At 43.0% G+C, this 23028-nt stretch overlaps 1 protein-coding gene and 1 long non-coding RNA gene across 3 annotated transcripts in view; one reads left to right on the top strand and one right to left on the bottom strand.

The window, feature by feature from the left end:
* The window catches only part of Arid4a (AT-rich interaction domain 4A), a 72353-nt gene extending 60924 nt beyond the window's left edge, over positions 1-11429 (bottom strand). For both annotated transcript variants that reach the window (XR_009057827.1, XM_057782344.1), the window contains exons 1-5: positions 11235-11429; positions 10233-10290; positions 8139-8249; positions 5462-5527; positions 4117-4207 (exon numbers count right to left, since the gene is read on the bottom strand). Coding sequence is in view for 1 of the 2 variants with exons in the window: in XM_057782344.1 (XP_057638327.1) it covers positions 4117-4207; positions 5462-5527; positions 8139-8249; positions 10233-10238 (274 nt within the window). In the remaining variant the exon portion in view is untranslated. The remainder of the gene's footprint in view (positions 1-4116; positions 4208-5461; positions 5528-8138; positions 8250-10232; positions 10291-11234) is intronic.
* Positions 11430-11734: 305 nt separating this feature from the next.
* LOC130882370 (uncharacterized) lies at positions 11735-17566 on the top strand. Its single transcript, XR_009057828.1, has 3 exons — positions 11735-11977; positions 12899-12948; positions 16059-17566. It is a non-coding gene; the product is annotated as an uncharacterized LOC130882370 (long non-coding RNA).
* The last annotated feature ends 5462 nt before the right edge of the window (positions 17567-23028 follow it).

Genomic DNA, 23028 nt, shown 5'->3' on the forward strand with positions numbered 1-23028 from the left:
GCTACAAGAGGGATCAAATCTCATTCTAGATGGTTGTGAGCCACCATGTGGTTGCTGGGACTTGAACTTGGGTCCTCTGGAAGAGCAGTCAGTGCTCTTAAACTCTGAGCCATTTCTCCAGTCTGAGAATCAACAGATGAGCTGAGACTATATACAGTTCAATATTAGAAAACAAGGTGGTGGTGGTGCATGACTTTAATCCTAGCACTCAGGATGCAGAGGCAGAGAATCTCTGTGAGTTCGAGGCCAGCCTGGTCTACAGAGTGAGTTCCACTACCATCAGGACTATCCAAAAGAGAAACCCTGTCTCGAAAAAGAAAAAAAATGGAAAAGAAAAGGAAAGGAAAGAAAACACGGTGCTATTAAGACTAAAAACAACCCAAAAAACTAAAACCAAAAACAAAATTACAACAACAAAACTCGTCATATAAAGAATCCACCTAGCAGAGAGGTAATACTGGGGATCAAACTCAGGGCCTTGATAAGCAATTATTCTCCACTGAGCCACATCCAGCCCCATAATCTCATCCAAACTTGTTATTCAGCTATGACAAGAGAATTACCTATATCACACTACAGATCTACTATCATTGATTAGGACGGTAACCTTATAGCATGACTGACCCTAACCCCTATCTGATCACAACAGAAGGCCAGGTGTGATCTTCTGCTCCACTCTCAATGGTTCTGTGTAACTTCAGATACCTTTGGAGGTCAAAGAAGGTCACAGGCCTTCTAAAGTGAGTCATGCAGTTTTCTAAGATACTAAAATACTTTTTTAGAAATTTAAATAAAGGGCTGGAGAGATGGCTCAGAGGTTAAGAACATTGCCTGCTCTTCCAAAGGTCCTGAGTTCAATTCCCAGCAACCACATGGTGGCTCACAACCATCTGTAATGGGGTCCGGTGCCCTCTTCTGGCCTGCAGACATACACACAGACATAATATTGTATACATAATAAATAAATAAATATTTTTTTAAAAAAAAGAAATTTAAATAAAGAAAATCTGAGGAAAAAACAATAAAACTCAATAAGTAGAAAATGCTCCTTTGAATACACTCTGACACACAAAGAGTAAGTTTATGACCTGTGAGAGATCACACACACTTATTTAGCCATCTTTTATAATTGTAATTTCCTCATTGTCCTCTTATCAGCCTTTCCTGGCCACATCCCTTTAAGGCCTTATTTACAGTGGGGTGGTACTTTGAGTGCACGTAAGTGGATACTGACTTTCAAAACCTTAAACACTGACAGAGCAATCTCATTTATGCATATAAGTTAATAATTTTTGCTCGGTTCTTATAGTAGAGTCTCAAAGTCATGCCCTTGTAGATCAGTACTCTATCACTGAACTGGGATTCAGGTCCTCCCAATGATTTTTCATTTTTCCCCAAAATAAGTGTTTCTGCTTATATGGTCTGTCTTTCTCTTTCTTTTTTCCTTCCTCCCCCTCTTCTTTGTAAGACTTACTTTATTAAAGATATATTTTTATTATTTATCTGTGTGTGGGAGGGGTGTGTGCATGTGAGTGCAGTCACCCATGGAGACCAGAGGCACTCAATATCCCTACCGCTAGTTACAACCAGTTACGAGCTGCCCAACAAGGGTGCTGGGAACTGAACTCAGGTCCTTTGGTAGAGTAGTAGGTCATTCTCTCAGCCCTATAAAATTTATTTATTAGTGGTGTGTGTGTGTGTTTGTGTATGTGTGTGTGTACAGCCACAGCACAAGCAGGGGAAGAGAGAATATTTTGAAGGGTTAGCTTTCTTGCACTACCTAAGAAGTTCTGACAATCATTCCAATTCAGCTGTCAGGCTTTCCTGTGTGGACCACTTCTGCGCACTGAGCCATCTCACTGGCCCATATAGCATGTTTTCCATACATGTACTACGTGCAGCAGAATCATCCAGCGTGTTAATAAAAAGAAAGCTGGCATTGCTATCCCTAGACCTGTTGAACTTAAGAGGTCTGGGGGTTCTCATTTTCTATTTTTAGATAAGAACCAGTTGACTCTTACATATACTTAGATATGCTTTGGTATCTCAACCATATGCAAGCTGGCTTTAAGTGCTTTGAGTAATTATCCAGCACAGAAGAGCACAGTAAATAATGTTCACTACTGACTTCTCTAGAAATGACAAAATGCTATTCAAGTAGAGGAAGACAGACTCATAATTCAATGGTTATGCTGGAATGCAAAAGCAGGAAATGTGAAAATGTGCAGGAATTGATTCCACAGAGCATTGGTAAGGCTTGACAATGAGCGCCACAGGGGACTGATCAGGATCTGAGTACTTATCATATAATCTCACACTAACTCTGCATCTACCAATCCTCTAGCCTCCATTAGTGCCTTGCTTACTATAGCACAGATTTATCAACTTCATCTCTCACAGTCAGTAGGAACTGCAGTTTTTAAATCCTTAAAAACTATCAATAACACTGGGTGGTGGTGACGCAAGCATTTAATCCTACCACTCAGGAGGCAGAGACAGGCGCATCTCTGTGAGGTCAAGGCCTGCCTCGGCTACAGAGTGAGTTTCAAGACAGGCTCCATAGCTACAAAGAAACCCTGTCTCGAAAAACCAATAACCAAACCTAAACAAAACAAAAATCTATTAATACTAACAACTCAGTGCAATGAAAAACTTGAGAATTACAATACATGAACCACCATGTTTGGTAAGCCAAAGAAGAATTAAAACCTTTGAAAAAAGTACTTGGAAAGAGTAAATTAATTAAACTAAAAAAATGTATCTAACTAGGTAAGGAAACTATAACACTATAATACTACACCAAGCTAGAAATTTAAGAACCAGCAAGGTTATGGGTGTTCGTGTAAACATCTTGGGTACAGTCCACCTACGTGCTTACTCCCAGAGTACTGAGAGTCTAGAAACACCACTACAGCTAGTCCACTCAGTAAACCTCAGTACTTCAAGGCAACTTCTAAGTTTTCGTTTACATGGTATTGTGACACCTGTTGCTTCTCACTGAAAGATTTTAGTTCTGTTTTGAGACAGGGTCTCATGTACCCCAGGTTGGTTTCCAACTCAGTATGTATCCAAGAACTGCCTCCAAATCCAGATCTTCTTGCCTCTTGAGTGCTGGGATTACAGGAATGAACCATCATACTCATAGGGTCTCACTATGTAGCCTTGCCTGAACTGAAACTCACTATGTAGACCAGGCTGGCCTTCCAATCACAAAAACCCATCTGGCCCAGCTTCTGAACACTGGCCATTAGCCACCACTCCCGGCTCACTAACTTATTTTAATGTATTTTCTCTGTGCTTTGTTTGCATGTACACCTGCACCTCAGAAGAGGGCATCAGATCCAAAGACAACTGTGAGCTGCCATGCGGGTGCTGGGAATTGAACTTGGGACCTCTGGAAGAGCAGCCTGTGCTCTTAACCATCTAGTCTCCTTGCCATCCCCTCACTAACGTTTTATAAAGCAGCAAAAGTTTACACACAGACAGATAAATGAACTCACATTAACAGTAGGAGAGCCGGGCAGTGGTGGCGCACGCCTTTAATCCCAGCACTCGGGAGGCAGAGGCAGGCGGATCTCTGTGAGTTCGAGACCAGCCTGGTCTACAAGAGCTAGTTCCAGGACAGAAACCAAAAGCTACGGAGAAACCCTGTCTCGAAAAATCCAAAAAAAAAAAAACAAACAAACAAACAAAACAGTAGGAGAATCCATTGTACAGATCAAACACAAGGCTACGAGCACTAGGCATGATTGTCTAGCAGACCTCCTTACACCTTCACATTCTGCTCTAACACCTACATCATCTTCAGTGTGACAAGTGGCAGTGACTTCTGTTCAGTCCTGACCACAATTACAGAAATAACACTATAATACTGTCTCATGGAATGAAAAACATCGGACTTTCTGGAAGGTCCAAGTAGGCCACAACAGAAATACTCTTAGATAAAAAGTATAAATGCCCAAGCTATCTAAGTGTCCCCAGCTGAACATCACTACAATTTTAGCTAGCTATATGCAGTAAGTTCACGGGAAAGCATGCCAACACACACATCAGTGTATGTATAAGGAAGAGGTATGCACGCCTCCAGTGAACGCCATGTGAAAAGTTACTCCTTACCCACGGTATACCAACTAGCATCTGTCAACTTGCTGATAATAGCTTCCTGGAAGGATCCATCAGATGTCCTTGTTTCAACAATAGCTCCGACCTAAAACAGGAAACCCAAATTTTCTTACAAGATTTAAACACACAGATCAAACCATTCCCACCAACTACATGAGCAAGAAACTTTTGATAAGCGCATAAGCTAGAATAAAGGAGAATTAACAGTTAAGATACTCATATCTTTATTACGTAATCTGAGCCAAATTCTTTAGTGTAAATAAGAGACTTGATGCTTGTATTTTACAAATTAAAAAGATAATTTGCAGAATCTAGGATTCAAATCCTGACTAAAAATCTTACTTCAGAGTTTGTTCACCATATTGTATAATCTTCAATAAGCTTAACTATAACAAATGTCAAATCATAAGACAATAAAAATACTTTCTTTTCTTTCACCAAAATATTGAGTATGGAATTCAACACTTATATCTAGAAACCTTTTAGATAAAGGGTTCAGTTGGGGGGGGGGAGGGGACGGACCAGTTAACCTTCATTCAGCTTCCAGACCTCTGTATTTCAGGTTATTAACAAAAGTGGTACTTTGACATAACAAAAACTCACTACATAAACAGTCAGAAATGGATGGAAAACACAATATAGCTATTCAATGAACTGAATAATAAAACAAGCATATTTTATCTGGTAAATAAGAAAAGTTTATGATATATGGCATGTCACAAGCTTCTTCTTAAATATTGCAACAATGTAAAAAACAAAACAAAACAAAAAAACACAAAGGAATATATTCAAGCTGAGCATGCAGCACACCCCCACAGGTAGATCTCTCTGTGAGTTCAAGTCCAGTCTGTTCTACAGACTGAGTACCAGGCTAATCAGGGCTATAGAGTGTGACCCTGTCTCAAAACAAACAAACTATATATGCATATGTATGCTTGTAATCAGTCCATGATCTCAAACCAAAAGGTAAGCAAAAGCATATCCTAACATACGTATGAAATTGCTCTGTCAGCCAAGCACAGTGTTATACACCTGCAATCCCAGCACTCAGGAAGCAGAGGTCTGTGCTACAGAGGGTTAGGACAGCCTGGGCTACGAGACCATACTAAAAACAAAACAAAAACAAATTAAATAAATAAGTTATCCAGCTATGTCTGATGCTCTTAAAAGATACGATCATTGTAGTATCATAATTTACACTATTATATCGTTTGTATTTTGCTTTCTGATTAAACATTTATATAAAAACATAAGTGTATGTACAAATGAAAAGTTTACTAAACTATGGCATTTGCCTGTTGTTCATTATTTCTGATTCTGAACTGTTCGACATACGTACTCTTAAGGGACCCTTTACTTGGTCATCTTGCACCAACTGTGTTGTATTATCCTGTTTCAACAACACCTGGAAAACAAAACAATCTCAGTTACTTTTTAAACAATGCCTCTGTAGTAACACTGCAGATGCCTCCTTAATACCCTGTGGTTACCTCTGGCGTAACAGTTATTACAGTGTCTTGTATTTATGTTTATTTTCTTTCTCATTAACTGTGAGCTCCTTGAGGGCTGGAGCCCTCTTTCATTACTATCCCCCTGGTAGTCAGCAAGTGTCAGTGCATATTACAGCCATTTAATAACTGCTTGCCAAATGAACAAACTATAGATTTATAACCCAGTGATACTACAAAGATGTAAAACTTCTTCTAGTGTATTTTATCAAGTCATAAAAGGTTTTGATTGTCACAAAATATTTTTAAAACCCTTCACTTTTTATTGCCTACTTAAAAACAGCTCTCATGGTCCTTAAGCCTTATGAGGTTAGGCCTGTGTTGCATGCCTTTAATCACAGTACATGGGAGACTAAGAGAGGCAGGCAGATCTCTGTCTGTGAGTTTGAGTCCAGCCTGGTCTATAGAGTGAGTTCTAGGATAGTCAGAACTACACACTGAAAAACCCTGTCTCAAAAAACAAACAAAACAAAACAAACTTCTTACGATACACAGAAGCAATTCAGTCACTAATAAGCATTCCTTTCCAACACTCTTGCTCCTCATGGCTATCAAATGTACAAGGAAACGTCACAGCAGAGCAATTCCCCGAGTAACTCAAATTCTAGGTAACAAGTGCATTATGAGCCTTCCTAAAACAATCACTGAATTATTTTAGATAAACTGAGAGTCACAATAATTTTTTTAAAGGTTAAAACTGTCAAAGATTCTCAAATATTCAGTGTCCAATTTTATGGGTTACATAGTTAAAAGGCTTTAGGAAATGAAGAAGAAATAAAGATCAAATGGCACTGGAACTAGCTTGATAGCGGATCTATAGCAGGGTCTGTTGCCTGCAAGAAGCAGTCATGTTCCCAACTCTTAAGGTTGGGCAGAAACTACCTGCAGATGGTTCCACTCAGAAGCTTTGAGATACAGTCCTGAGAATCTGCATCGTAAACGAGTTCCTAGGAGGACTAATGCTCCAGCGCTAGGAGCCACAATTGGAGAATCAATGTTCTGGCTCATTCATTCGTTCAACCATTCATTCACTCACACACTCAACAAACTGAGTGATCACAAGATACGAAGTACTACTGTAAGAATCAGGAGCAGAAACTCTTAAGATGTCTTGTGCTTCTTATGGTATTTAACTCTGATAAGAAAGCAGAGATGTAACTGAATAGAACAAACTGTAATACATGATACAGTAACAGTAACAATAATGTTATGACCGTTACAACAGAATATGGAAGCCTACAGAAAATATTTGGGGGCTGGAGAGATGGCTCAGAGGTTAAAAACTCCAGCTGCTCTTCCAAAGGTCCTGAGTTCAATTCCTAGCAATCACATGGTAGCTCACACCACGTAATGAGATTTGGTGCCCTCCTCTGGCATGCAGGCAGAACACTTTATACATAAGAAATAAATCTCTAAGAAATAAAATAAAGTATTTGGAGTGCTAGCAAGGACTTTCTTAAACTATATTTTATGGCTCTAGAATGCTGAAAATATTTATATACACACAGATATTCTTGGATTTCCATTAGAAGGGCACTGAGAACAACAGACTGGGGATGTTGCTCAGGTGGTAAAGGTAGCTTGGCATGAGTGAGGATGTGAGTTCTATTCTCGGCACCATAAAAACCAGGTGTGGTACCTTATGCCTCTAATTCTTGAGGGTGGAAGCAAGAGGATCAAGTTCAAAGTCATTCCCAGATACTTAGGGAGTTTGAGGTCATTCTGGGCTACCTAAGACCCCACCTCAAAAAAGTAAAAAATATAGATTGGAAAATTTTCTACAGAAAAACAAAATATGTTAACAGATTTCTGAAAAATTGCAGGTATTTATTCACCTGTCCTTCTCTACATTTCCTTCTGTATTTCCAAAATATACAGAGGAATACATTAACTTTTGTGGTCTGGTCTTAAAAAATCAACCTTTTGGCCAGGCATAGTGGCTCATCGTGGCTCATTAGTATTCAGGAGGCAAAGGCAAGATGATCACCAGAATTTGTCTGAAAATGGCACAGACAGACCAACAGATAGACAGAGAGACACACACATACCCTCAACTCCTGGAATTATTTTGAACATTATCTTGAAAACATAATTTTACTACACTGTTCTTCCTAATCACTGAAACTGTCACTGATTAAGAAAAGGGAGAGACCAATGCATAAGTACATTACCACAAACAGGAACAATTCAGACAACACAGGCTTGTGTTTTGATATTATGGAATCAATTCTCAGTTTGAGGCCTTTATTTTTCAATTCTCAATACACTTTGTAAGTTCAGTATATAATGGCGCTTGCTCACAGCACTGATTCAACAGAAAGACTGATGAAATGCAATCTCTCCCTGGCAATCTCTTCAATGTCCTTAAAGAAACTGCTGCATGACAGGAGTGACTCTCGACAGGAGCCCAGCCTTCTGTCACTCGCAGCACACCAAATAAACCTGTCTATTTTCTAGGGACAACAACAACGAAAGTTTTGGCTGTCTCAAGAGTCTGCAGCGTTTTACCTTGACTTTCACCAGCCTTTTCACAGTCTTGATCTTCGCCTCACAGAAGGCTCCTCGGTACTTGGCACTGACGTCAGTTCCCACTGTCAGGTAGGCAGGCTCATCTGCCGCCTGAGGAAAGAATGGAAATCCTGATGTCACTACTGTTCTCCCTTATCCCACCTGCCAACAGCATCAAAGGGTCTACATTTAAAGTCACTAGAACATTAAAACTACTTGCATAGTAACAGTGGTAATTCAGGGAATACTCCTAAAGCAGACACCTTATTAACTCTATTTCATTTTATATATTCATTTCCAGATGCTGTAAAATGTTTAAAGTTGTACTTGGAAACTGCTGGTAGGAAAAAAAAATGATTTTTTTCAGATATAAGATGTTTTGCAAAATGTTACAATTTAATATATAGGAAACAGAAAGATAAGAAAACAAAAGGAATGTATTTATATTAAAAGTCTCATAAATTTTATTAATTTGGGGCTTCCAGGTAATTCTGTTTTAAAAGAAATATTGCTATAAAATTAATATTAACAAACACATAATTAAACATTCAATGAGACAACTTCATGAATGCGACATCTTTTTTTGCTTGCTTTTGAGACAAGGGGCAGGCTGTCTCTAACTCCTAAATCTGGGGACAAGCCAGGGCCACCAAGCCTGGCTAAGGCAGTATCTTTTGATACAGTGTATCTCTACAGACAACAGAGCAAGCAAACTCTTCCAGAAAATGCACAGGCTGAAGGTTGTCAATCTTTCTGAAACGCTTAAGTCTGAATTCAACTAATAAATGAATTTATAAACTGATAGCTATAAGACTATAACCATACCCAGTTTACAATATTAATCTTCTCAATATACTTAAAAAGGAGATTTTAGTAAGAAACACCCACTTACAAAAAACTGATCATGATCAGAATTCTACATTGAAACATATGAGAAACCTCTATTTCCAATTCCTTCACAGTGAAAGATGACTGCTATCTTGGGCTGTCATTTTACCAATTTCAAAAGCTGTATGTATTTACACAGTTCAATTAAAATTGTAAGTGCAAAAAAAAAATCAACGTAGACTTTAGCCAAATATTTTTAAGTCAGAAACAATTTTTCATTTTCTCAAGCAATAATAAAGGAAGTTCTGTCTCTCCAAAACAAGAGAATGAGAGAAAGTTTGAGAATTTCACAAAGTAACATACTTTAACAATCAGGTATGTTGTGTATGCCTGTCATTCCAGTCCTTGGAGAGAGGCAGGAGGCTCACGAGTTCCATGCCAGCCTGGGCTACAGGACAGTCTCCAATAAAGACAAAAACAACTACATATTTCCTATATGTAACATACATATGCACACAGAACAGTAAGAACAACATAGATCATGAACTTTGAGACGTCAGTCCACTTAAAAAGAATACAAACTAAAGAGGAATACTTTTTGGCAAGTAAGTATCTGCCCAGAAACAGCCAAGGGCCACAGAACCCTAATGTTAGGAAAGCTTCCTTTCCCTTTAAACAAGCAGACAGCGACGTTTGTAAGACTAGGATGCTTCAAAAAATTATCCATGGAATGCATGTTTTACGAGGTATACTATGAAGACTGAACTAATCAGGTTAAACACAGTCATCACCTGAGTTTACCTTATCTGAAGAAGAAATATCCAGAACTATCTCCCTTACTCAAAATACACATCATTTCTTTTAGAAAATGGCACTGGCTGTGGAAAGGGGGAAGTATTTTTTTTTTTTTTTTAAAGAAAGCAAGAGCAAAACAAAAAGACTCCAAGAAACCAAAGCAGGACAAAAGCTTTACTTCTAGAAAGGTGCTGCCAACACAGGAAGTGTTTGTGAATCGAAAAGGCTGCACCGACCTTTTCCAAAGTGCTAACTGCTAAAGAGAGGGCTGAACTGCCTGCATTTACACACACACACACACACACACACACACACACACACACACACCACCCATTCACACGTCATTTTCCTGAAAGTGCTGCTTAGTAGAGAAATCAATTTCGAGTTCACAAAAAGCTGCCATTCCACAACAGCCGCCTCGCGACTGACATCGTCCAGGGCACACGGCTGCGAAGAGTTGGCTCCACTTACCTTCATCTTGACTGGTGACCTGTGGGGTTCCAGCTTCCACGAGTTCTCTTCCCGGTCCCTAGAGCCCAGGCAGGCAAAAGAGAGGCAAAGGATAAGTCCAAGGCGGGGTGCGACAGGGAAAGAAAGTAAACAAATGCCGGCGGGGAGGGGCAGAGTACCGCGGCCCGGGGGCAGACCCCCGTCGGGCGGCCACTGCGCAGCGGGCAGGGAGCACAGCCCCACGCGCGCCAAAGGGCAGCGTGTCCCGCCCCTGCGCCGCCGGACAGCCCACCGCGCCCCCGCCTCGCCGGCCACTCGGAACCCCGCGCCCCGGCCTCGCGAGTCCGCGCCCTGCCGGGCCCCGACTCTAGCGCGCGCCCCGCCTCCGCCGCTCGGCCCCCTTGGCCCGCCCCGGCCCGGCCCGCGGCGGCGGCAACGGAGTGTCACGGCGCCATTGCTCTCCTGCCTCCGCGCTGCACCGTGTCAGGAAGGAGAAGCGCTCCTTCACCCGGGGGGCAGAGGCGGCGGCCTGCGTGCGGCGGCCCGCGCGGGGGGACCCGGCGGGGGAGGCGCGGGGCGGGGAGGCGGCCGGACAGGGTGTGGGAGGGGAGCGAGCCGCACCGCCGCAGCGGCCGCCTCCTCCCGCGCCCGCCTCAACTTTTTTGTAGAGCCCCGGAGAGGCGCGGGCCCCGAGCCCCCACAGTCCAGCCGCGGTTCCCCGCCGAGGACACGCAGCGGAGTTGGGGGGCCGGTTCCCCCCGGCAGCCCGCTCCTACTGGAGCAAACTTAGCGGCGCGGCCAGCCCCACAGCCATTTTCCCGGGGAGGCGAGCGAGGCGGCGGTGTCCGCAGTTGCCGCCTCGGCTCCCGAACCCGATCGCTGCCCAGTACTCCGGGCACGGCCCGCCCTGCATCCCCCTCCCCGCCTGCGGAGCTCCCAACTGCACCGGGACCCCATCACGGCAGCAGCTGCTCCCGCCGCTTCGCCCATTCAGCGGCCCCCGCTGCCCCGTTGCCCACCCACCTACTGCGAGTGCAGCGCGCTGTCAGCTCTCCAGTCCGCCGCCCTACCGACCGCCGTGGGCCCCCGTCCGGGAAGCACCGCTCCCGGCCGCAGCGGCAGTTCCTGCGCCGGGTTCCCCACTCGCCCCGATTTACTGCCACAATCCACCAAATAACAAGCTGTTGAGCAGACTCGCTTCTACACGAACTCCTATTGGCTGCTCATGACGCCGAAGAGCTTCGGATTGGAGCTCGCTGTCTGCCTTTCTCATTGGATATGGCTGTGAAACTTCCATGATTGGTGCGGAAAACAGCAGGTAGGACATCGTCCACTTCTGATTGGCTGGGTCCGGACGCTCACGTTATTGGAGGAAAGGGGATTGAGTAAGAGAGTCCGGAAAAGTGATTGGAAGAGCCGACTCCGGATGTGCTTGACTGAGCACTGATTGGAGAACAGAGGGGTCAGGAAGAGCAGTTCCGCACGAGGATTGGGCGGTGGCGTGTCCCATGGAAACGGAATCCAGAACTGCAGCCAGGGTTTAGCTCGGGGGCGGAGCCGAGTCTTCCCTAGGCGCCTGCGCTTAGCCGGTTTCCCGGCGCCATTTTGTCCCGGCAGCAGCGGCCGCAGCTCTATCCCATTTTCTGTGTCTGGAGGCGAGGAAGCGGACTCTGTCCGGTAGGTTTGTGTCTCTACGGCCCCGGCTTACCATTCGCTCCAGAACAACGCCTAGCGAAGCGTGATGGAGCTGCGAAGCCCTCCGAAAGGTCTGTTGAAGGTTCCAGGGTGTCCGGTGGCTTCGGGGGTGGCGCAGCTCCGGGAGCACCGGAAATGAGGGCAGCCATGGGAGCATCTGTCCGGCGGTGCAGCGGGGATGGGGGGTGGAGGAAGGGGGCGAGGCCGGGGGCACACGTGTGGCTTTCTGAGCCGATCCTTTGCGCCCCGTTTCTCCGGGTGGCGAAGTTGACCGACATCGTCCCCCGGAACAAGCTTTTCCTCCCTTTGAAATGTGTTTGAAAACTGACACGCGGTCTTTAGTCACCAGGGGCCCAAGGGCAGCCTCCCTGGTTGAGACGAAGGAGGTGTGGTTTCTAGAAACGTCCTGCGTGGGGGGTAAAGGTATTTCCTCCAACTCTGAAACTATGAGGAAACGTGGAAGCTCTGGCTTTGGGAATGCTAAGGAATGTACCTGCCAGGACAGACGCTGCTGCTGCAGCGACACGCGCCTCTTGTCACTACATGAGCCCTTTGCTATGGGTTTTTGGTTTTGTGGGGTTTTTTTTGGGGGGGGGTATTTATTTATTTATTTTTTTGAGTAATAGTGGTTCTGGAAGGACCGAAATTTTCTTAGATGAAAGGATTCTCCCGACTCCACAGACGTGGACTTACTCGTCAGCACCTTGTCTGGTTAAATGAGACAAAAATTTAACTGTTGGGATTACTAGTAATAACTTGTATACTAAAATGTTAACCACACTAAATTTGACCGATAAAGGACATCTTAACTAAAGCCAGATCAACTTTTTATTGATGACCCATTTTTCTCAGATTTATTAAAGCTGTCAAGTGTATTTCGGTCGTTTTCCTAAGTGCCCTAGTCGTGACTGTTTTAAGTCTTACTGCTTGTTTTTGGTGATGTTCAAAACTAGAGCGAGTAACCAATTCATTGAGGATTTCTGTTCTTCTAGAGTTATGCTGAAGACAACAGACACCTCCGTGACAACCCAGAGTACCACAGGTGAGTGAGTATTAATATATATTGAATTTTTGTGAATTGAGAAAGCGGATGTGCTGAGAAGGTTTTCTGTAGACTACCACAAAAATGTACAATAGGAGTGGTTGTTGGAAGGTTTTGTTAGTTCAGGCTTTCAAACGAGTTGGTTTAATATAGCTTCCTGATGTTAGACCAGAATGAAATCCAGAGATAAAGCCATCCTAGGTATTTAGGTTCATCCTTTCCTGGTGTTCTTTCTGAACTTTGGTTTTTTTGAGACAAGATTTCGGTAGTCCAAACTGGTCTGGATCTTGCCATGGCCTTGAAGTAGCCACGTAGCCAAGAATGACCTTGACCTGATCTCCCTGCCTCAGCCTAACCACATCACTGCCCAGCTATTATAAATGGACTTTAAAACATTCAGGGCTTTAAGTCAGAATCTGAATATTCTCTTGAAAAGTCTTTTGAAAAAGGTCCTATTAGTGAGTGTTTAGGAGTGAAGGTTTTGGTTTTCTGTTGTGGTTATTCTGTTTTGTACTTCTGATCCTCCCTGGTGGTAATCACCCACAGATAATTCCGCTATTCAGTTTTAGAGATACATGATTTACTTCTTGTGCATTTGAAAATTAATGATAAGTAAAGTAAAAATCTCTTGTAGTTTCTCCACCAAATTATTAAAGTTTATTCTGTATTCATAGGATTCGGAATGTTTTTTTTTTTCTTAATGATTTTATTCTTAAAGATACAGTTGTGTTCGTCTTGTTACTTTTTATTAAGAAAAAAGTTAGGAACCTCAGAAGTAGTTTGCCTATAAAGCACATTCCATGGATATCTGGGATAGATGAATCATGCCTTAAAGTTTTGCTTGTGCTGGGACTGGATGCAGGCCCATGGGCAGCATGACAGGCGGGTGACTTCTAGTGAGACGTTCTGTCAGCTGATGCACCTTGATTTGTGAGAGCTTTCCTGTTTCTTTTTCTGTGGTAGCTAGTGAGAAGCCTTGAGTTTTACAAAATGTTAATGCCTAAAAACTAATAGCAATGGCTAAAATTTTGAGGCTTCTTGGTTTTGACAACCCTGGCTCTTCTTTGGAGTAGATTTTCAGAAGTGAGAACTCAAAAAAATCTCTGCAGTCTTCTGTTTATTCCTCCCTACTTAGGCCAGGTTTCCCTCTGTTCCCTGAGCTGGCCCAGTACTGCTAGACCCAGAAGTCTTTCCCATCTCAGCTTCCCTACTAGCTAGTTCTGCAGTTGTTATCTCTACAAATGTCATAATCTTCATGCTGTACAAACAGTAAACTGGAAATTATTTCTTGGACCATAAGAATAATCTCTAAAAGTTTCTAATTTTTTATTTTACAGTACATGAGGTGTTATTGCATTCAAATATTTTGCTACTGACAGGGTATACAAAAACTAGTTACTACTTTAGAGGCTTCCTTAATGTTTCCCCACAAACATTAGGTTCACCTCTGGGCTCTGTTAGCCTTATAGGACCATTAACATACTTCTCATCCACTTTCTTTTTTGTTTTTGTTTTTTTTTTGAGGGGGGGGTTGGTTTTTCGAAACAGGGTTTCTCTGTAGCTTTGGTGCCCGTCCCGGAACTACCTCTTGTAGACCAGGCAGGCCTCGAACTCACAGAGATCTACCTGCCTCTGCCTCCCGAGTGCTGGGATTAAAGGCATGCGCCACCACCGCCCGGCTCTCACCCACTTTCTTGACACTCATTAGCTGTTTGCTGGGGGTAACAGCTGTATTAATCGCTCTTGATTATTTTGTACCTAGTACATGTGTAATAAACATGAATTGTATGTATATTTGTATACAAAATATATGGAACAATAAGATACTGTATGTAACGGTAATTCTGAAAATGTTTTCACATCCTCTCTTGATCAGATTTTTAATCTTACAATTTAAATGGTTTTTTGATTGTTAATACTATATGGATTAGAGGCTGGGGAAGATGGCCTAGTGGGTGAGTGATACGGGACAAGCATGAGAACCTTAGTTCAGATCCCCAGTGTGCATACAGAGCTGTGTGTTGAACATGCATGTAACTCCATTGCTCAGTGACTAGGCAGGATGATCCCTGAGGCCTTGGTGGCCTGCCAGTGTAGCCAGTCAGTGAGCTTAAAGTTCTAGTCAGAAAGCCTGTCTCTCACACACAGTAGACAGTGATACAAAAGACCCCTGACATCATTTTTTTGTACCTTGGTGCTTCGTGTTCTCACAGTCATACACTTCACACACAGTATGAAGATGGAGAAACCCAGTTAAGAATATATCAGCTGGGCCTGGTAATGCAACCCTGTAGTTCCAGCACTTTGGAGACTAGGGCGTGAGGCCATTCTAGGCTACCTAATGAGATCTTGACTCAGAAACAAAAACAAAAGAATGTATCAACATGCTTGCCCCTAGACCTTTACCGGATTATTGTGTCATGTGTAAATGAAATAACTCTGGATAAACTGATTTGAAAGCCATTTAGAGACTCCAGTGAGAATGTAATTAGCTGCCCTGTGTGGTATTCTTACTGAACGCTTTTATGCTTTTTAAGAATTTATTTCAGGGAATGGTGTGCATGTGCCATAGTATCTGGGTGGTCAGAGGACAGCTTTGGGAGGGTGGGTTCTCTCCATCTCCATTCTTGTAGGCGCCAAGGCTCAATCTCGGTCATCAGGCTTAGCAGCCCCTTCCTGCAAAATCATCTCCTCGGCCCTGGATATTTAGTTATTGTTTGCCCACTTAGGTCGTTACAGTTGCTGGTTTTTTTGTTTGTTTGTTTGGTTTTTGGTTTTGTTTTTTTAATTGCGATAGGGTTTCACTTTTTTCTGAGGCCAGTCTCAAAATTCTAGGGCTCAGAAGACCTCCTGCCACGGCATCCAAAGTAGTGGGAACTATTCCTGTGCATACCCCGTTATTCCTTGCTTCCACTTTCAATTAATATTTTTATCACAGGACACTGAACATTGTGTGTTTTGCTTGATTCTTTTACTCTTCATTTAAAATAGCATGATGTAGAAAGTTTGTATTGTTGAAGAGAGTTCATAGGCAAAATAATTTTTAAAATAACAGTGTATGTTCTGGGTCAAAAGTGAAACATGCTCAAAATGCAATCTTTGTCTTTCAGAATGACCCTGACTTTTGTGGGGAGAACGCAGGTGCTTCGGCTCTAGAAGACCTAGGATTTGTTACTTGTGCTGAAAAGTTCTGGTTCTGGTTTGTAATTTTACTTCATCTTTAAGTGAATGAGGTTGGCCATGTTATATGTGTATGCGTGTGTGTACTTGTGTAACTTTTTGGAAGACAGTTTATTTGTAGAAACATCGGTATATGTTGAGAAGTAGATTTGATTCAACTGGGTTGAATAGAGCTGCTTCCCAAAAGATTGAGTTTGGAAGGGATTACATAATTTTAATCAGACTTTTATTTTGGGCACCAGGGATGTCAGTATTAATTGTAAGAGTGCTTTACCTGGCATACACAAGGCTCTAGGCTCAAAAGTCAGAATGGGTGCTATTGTTGGTAATTTTAAAGCATTCCTTCTAGAATCTACATGGATGATCTTTTGCCCTGTTGGACTTTGCTGTTGGTTTTATGACCACATGAATGAGAGTTTTCACTCACAGGTAATTCGAACTAGAATGACAGCATATTGCAGGGTAGGGATTAAAGCAGATATGGGTTATTTAATGACATTTCTCCAAAGTTCTCCTGGAACTGTTCTGAGTGCTGGGATGAAAGGCGTGCACCATCATACCCAGCTGGTTATTTTTAAAGATTTAAATAATGGCTCCTGGTGAAAGAAAGATCAGTAGAGGTTCAGTATACAGTCAGCTCTAGAGACACTGAAAAAACATTCCTTTAAGCAAGCAGGACCTAGGGCTAGTTAAATGGAAGATTGTGAGCAAGAGTGATTGAGAAAAGCTGTTTCAGATGGTAGACCAGTTGGGAAAGGATGCCTGGCAAAAGACAAGGTCAGGAAAGTTAGGAGGCCTGTGATGTCAGAGTTGTAAGACTCAGCTGCACACGAGAATCCTATGGAGCATTTGCCCTCTCCCATTCAGTAAGTTTCCTTGGCTTTGCTGACAAGTATATGGGCACCCTACCGGTGACTGTACACTCCTGAAGAAAATGTTTCTCCCTCTGTCAGGTGTTAACTCTTTATAAATACTCAGGGAGGAACTAGACCCCACACGACCCTCTCCCTTAACAGAATGTTGACAGACCCAATCCTGTTCAGATACTGAATTCAGATAATCGGAGCTATCATGAGTTCAAAGGTACAACAGCCAGGTCAGTGTTCCATTCTCTCTTGGCTTCCTCTGGCACTTACATTCCTTCTGCCTCTTCTGTGAATGTGCTGTCAAAGCTGAGCACTCGACAGTCACTTATTCTTAGCACGTGCTAGCTTGCCTTCCCGTAGAGCTTGGAGGAAGCACAGGGAGACCACCCTGTGGTCTCTGCCAAAATACCTGTGTGTGACTTGTACATTAGCCCTTGCTTCCTCTACAGTCTAGCTCTTTCAGAGTCTCCTGTGGTTTTAAAATAGCCAATGAAATTATATGTTGCCACATATGGGAGGCAAAGAAACAAATATCATGCAAAAGGCTGTAAACAGTTCAGTTCAATCTGTGCAACCACAAATAAAAACTGTTTAACCGAAGATGCCTTCGTGTCCTGTCTCTTTGTTCAGAATCCCACATTTCTTGGTGGTTCTGCCTGGGATTTGATGATGATTATTTCACCTCCCTTTTCACCAGGGTGTGAGTCATGGTGTCCATCCTGTTGTGCCAGGGCAGAGACCCCTGGTGTACATCAAAACCTGATAAGTCCCAGGAACCAGAAGAGGGACCTGACCACTTCCTGGAACCCCAGGACTTGCCCAAGTAGTTCATACAGGTTGGACTTCTACAGTAGCATGGTGGGCTGGAAATGTGAGTATGTTTGGATGAGTAGGACAAGGAACTTGGCCACACAGGCCAAAGCAGTAGCTCCAGTTCCCTGCAGTCCTCAGTCTAGGATGGCCTTACTGGTGTCCCAGTGCTGAGATATCTAGCTCTGATCCTCTAAGACTAAGGAACTTAAAGCATCCCCAAGAGGGTGTAGCTAGTAATGAATAGAGAAAAGGTTCATCCTCTTTCCTTCCCTGCCTTTCTCATGTGTTCAGAGTTGTTATAGGGATTTGTCACCCTGTTGCCTAGACGTATGCAGTTCTTTACTATTTAGTGATGGCAGGCCTGATTAGAGGAAAATTATAAAAAGCAGACTAGCAAAGATAAAATGTAGACCAGAACCTGAGACGCCTGTTCTGAAGAGCTGTGCCCCTTGTCAGAGTGCCATCAGCACCTGCACCATCCACTCCTGCTGCAGCTGAAACTCCATCTGAGGCCGTATATTCCTGAGGCTACTGGGGTCTCTCACTGGAAACCATCCCAGAGCTGCCTCTTTAACTTCATGCATTCAGGTTTAAAAGCACAGGGGCCCAACCAATACTACTATTCTGCAAAGATCTTCAAGGTTCTTAGCCACTGCTGTGGGGAAAATCTCAACCAGGAGCCTTTAAAGGCATCTAGTAAGTCCTTACTAAATAAAGTGCCTGGCTTGGGGTAGGCACGGTGTAGCCTTTCATTTTGTATGTGCATGAACACCTCGTGCTATAGTAGGCTTCTTGACGTAGATGTTTGGGTCCCAGCAACTAGACTCTTGTTTTTTAGGGCTGGCCCTTCAAGCAATTACAGCAGTTATACTGCTTGCTAGTGGCAGAGACTGACAAACTTGCCCAGGTTCCAGGGTTTAAACATCTGGATGCCTCAGGAAGAAATGACTTTGATGGATCTAAGAGTCACTGTTGACAGGATCATCAGACACCAGGGAAGGCTTTCATTTGGAGGTGTTACAAAACGTAAACCCCTCAAGTTCACTGCTGTTGGGCCAGATCAACCAGAGCACAACTTGAATGAGGAGTTTTTCCAACTAACCAGTCTTAATGGACCAACCTTTTTTTTTTTTTGTACGTTTTACTTATTTGCTTTATGTATTGGAGTGCTCTATGACTATGTCAGAAGAGGGCATGAGACCCACTAGAGATAGTTGTGAGCCACCATGTGGATGCTGAGAATTTGAACTCAGGACCTCTGGAAGAACAGGGCTCTGAGCCATCTCTCCAACCCAATCGATCTCATAAAAAGGCCATTGTAGACTATTTCATTGATGGCAGTAACTCTGTCAAGGAAGGTGAACCCTTTGCTGGTTATGCTATAGTAACAATTCTGCCACTGTCGCTAAACCTGTGCAAGGGGACTTGAGCATAGAGAGCTGGCTGCTGGGATAAGCATCCACGTACAGACTCTTTGCCTTCTAAGTCTGTACGCAGGGCCTTATATAATGAAAGGGGCCTGGTAGTTCTGGAGGAAAGAGACAATGTGCCAGGGAAGTCAGGGAACTTTTAGAGGCTATACCAACCCCGAAAAGATTAGCCATTCTGCATGGTTAGGAATACCAGAGGGTACCAGTGTCCCAGGAAATCATAAAGTGGTCCAAGAGGCAAAGCTGGGAGCTGCCCAAGGAATAAAAGTCAATAGCTCAAAGTGCTGTGTTGTTTCCCAGCCTAGTAGCTCCTGGGCAGCTAGAACAGTTGAGGTGACAAGCTCCTGTGAGAGAACAATTTATATAGTGCTTCACCCGAATTGGTGGAGGCCTTGTGTCCGTCCACCTAGGTCATTCTTCTGTTCTTTGCCATAGAGGTGAACAATAAGGAATACAGGCATATGAGGACTGGAAAACACGAATCACAAGCTTCACAGGTCAGGAATTGAAAGGCTGATTCATGAGCCCCAGAACACATATATGGATGGACAGGGCTTGGGACTACAGTACTCCCGTTCCATGTTAAATTACATCAGGTTACAGGATATTTTTGAGATTGTAACCAATGAAACTGCAAGGTTTCTTGATATTCTAGCCAGATAGCAAACAAAAATGCGGTGCCATTTACTAAAATTACTTGGCTTTAGGCTATTGCCTCTGAAGGAGCAGTTTATGGAAAATTCAACCTAGGCTACTATTGCTTAAAATTAGTGATGAAGGAAGTCATTGAAGAGATCGCTGATGGAATGAGGGAAGTTGCTTAAACCCCCACACAAATTCAGGACTACTGGAGCCCAGATAGCTTAGAGGATGGCCTTCAACTTGGGGGGATTCAAGGCCCTGAGTGTCACACTTTCACTGTTAGGGGCTTGAGGGAGCACTTGCTTGAAATCCCTCACTGGGGAAAGGAAACAGTGCTGAGGTTTACTGGCCAGTCATTCTAGTTGAACTGGTAAGCTCCAGGCCAATGGGAAACCTTGTCTCGAAGTGCTGCTGTTCCTAAGGGCAATGCTTTAGTTTGAACCTCTGACTACACATGCACCCCCACGTGACCGTGTACACCCCACCTGTACGTTTAAAATGACAAAAGAGCCCTGATAAATCAACTGAAAAGGAAACCACTTGAAGGATTACATCATATTCAAGAACATTTAGGGGTGTTAGGAATTTTTATTAGACTTTCTTGTTTTTTAAAAGTACTGGCCTGGGGGGCTGGAGAGATGGCTCAGAGGTTAAGAGCACTGCCTGCTCTTCCAAAGGTCCTGAGTTCAATTCCCAGCAACCACATGGTGGCTCACAACCATCTGAAATGAGATCTGATGCCCTCTTCTGGCTGTAGACACACAGACAGAATATTGTATACATAATAAATAAATATTTAAAAAAAAAAAAAAAAAAAAAAAAAAGTACTGGCCTGGCTGCACACCTTTAATCCCAGCACTCAGAAGACAGAGGCAAACCTGGTTCTGAGTTCGAGGTCAGCCTGGTCTACAGAGCGAGTTCCAGGACAGGCTCCAAAGGTAGAGAGACCCTGTCTTGGGGGAGAAAAGTTACTAAACCAGCCTGGTCTACAGAATGAGTTCCAGGACAACCAGAGATACACAGAAATACACTGACTCAAAACATAAAATAAAAATAAAAGTTGCTATACTATGTTTAATTAGCTATCAAAGGGATTTTTTTTTTCATGGTAGCTGATATTTTGCAGATCTTTATTATTGTTAGATGTAAATTCTGAGAAAAAATTAGTGAAGACTCAGGGTTTTGTTGTTGGTTTTTTGGTTTTTTTTGTTTTTTTTTTTGCCAGTAATTGTATAGGCCATGTATGTTGATAAGTTACTGAACTGAGAATCTATGCTGGTTAGCTTTTTTTTGTCAGCTTAACACAACCTAGAGTCACCTAGAAATGAAAAACCTTAGCTCCAAACCAAAAAGAATTACCTCCATCAGAATGGCCTATGGGCATGTCTATGGGGAATTTTCTTAAGTGCTAATTTCTATAGATGGGCCCAGTCCACTGTAGGCATTTCCATCCCTTGGGCAGTGATTTTTATAAAGCTAGTTAAGTATAACCCAGAGTGAGCCAGCATTCCTCCTGGTTTCCTGTTTGAATTCCTGTCTGCCTTTTACTGATGGACTGTGTCTTGAAAGTAGAAACTGCATTAACTCCTTCATTTCCCTTCCAAGTTGCTTGTTTGATGTTTATCACAGAAAAAAAAAGGGGGCACACTAGGACATCACCTAAGTGCTTTTTTTTTTAATCTCAATGCCATAATGCTTCTGTGCATGAAACTAGGCCTAGTAATAGGAACTGGATGGGATTTTATCTTATGAGGATATTTGCTTGTTCCCTGCTTGCTGTAAAATTGGTCAGGATTTGGCCTTGAGAACCAGGAAAATTGAGAATGCCAGGAAGGGAGCAGTAAGTTAAAGTATCAGGTTTATAGTCCAAACTCATAGATCTAAAGAGGCAACTTTATAATCTTACCTGAGAAACTCCCAGAATTGGGACCAGTGAGATGGCTCAGCAGGTTAAGGCATTTGATCCCTAGTCTGGTCCACATGGTAGAAAAGGAACTGATTTCTGTCGGTTGTCCCCTCAGCTGACGCAAGCGTGCGCCCGTGTGCACGCACGCGCACAAATAAGTAAATGTATTGAAATTTAATTCCTGGAATTTTTACAACAATTCCACAAAACAGTGTATTGAATATGCACCCTAACACAGAAACCCCTGGATTTGAGAAATGTGTTACATGTTCTAATCATAAGCTTGTACTCACTGGCTGTGACCTCAGATACATCACAAAATTAAATTTTACTTAGAGAGCGTTTCATGGACATGGTGTTTACACCTATTAATATTTTTCAGATAGGAATTTGTAAGCACACTTCTTATGTCCATCTGTCCCTAAAAAAATATAAAAACCCTTGAGAATCAGAAATATCAGACTCTGACAGAATAACTTTAGCGCTGAAAAAGTTGCTGGTATTCTTTACTACCTAGGAACAAATTCTCAGTTGGGAGAGAGGGAGTTGGCAGTGCTAGGGGCTCAACCTTGGATCTCTTATGCATAGGTAAGTGTATCTCTGATCCAGAGGTTCTAATTGTTCCTATTAGCTAATATAAGAGATGTCCGAAGAGTCAAATAGGATTACATTGGAAAGCAGAAGTAGGTGGATCTCTGAGTTTGAGGCTAGCCTGGTCTACATAGTGAGTTTCAGGCAGGCCAGTGCTCTGTGGAGAGATGCTGCCTCAGAGGGAGGGAGGGAGGGAAGAAAGGGAGGGAGGGAGGGAGGGAGGGAGGGAGGGAGGGAGGGAGGGAGGGAGGGAGGGAGGGGAGACCCAAAAAATTTACTTCATACATGTTGCAAGGAGGGGCAGGCTGCTTGTTCATCCTAGCTTAGCCCCAAAATAACCACACAGGAACTGTATTAATTAAATCACTGCTTGGCCCATTAGCTCTAGTTTCTTATTTGTTAATTCTTACGTCTTAATTTAACCCATTTCTATTAATCTGTGTATCGCCACGTGGCACTGGCTTACCAGGTAAAATTCCCAGCGTCTGTCTCTGATGGATCCATGGCATATCTCCGACTCTGCTTTCTTCCTCTCAGAATTCAGTTCTGTCTTCTCCGCCTACCTAAATTCTGCCCTGTCAGGCCAAGGCAGTTTCTTTATTAACCAATACAAGCAACACAGAAGGGACTCCCACATCACATACATTTCAAT

The sequence above is a fragment of the Chionomys nivalis genome, chromosome 10 (genome assembly GCF_950005125.1).
Source record: "Chionomys nivalis chromosome 10, mChiNiv1.1, whole genome shotgun sequence".
Classification (NCBI taxonomy): Eukaryota; Metazoa; Chordata; class Mammalia; order Rodentia; family Cricetidae; genus Chionomys; species Chionomys nivalis.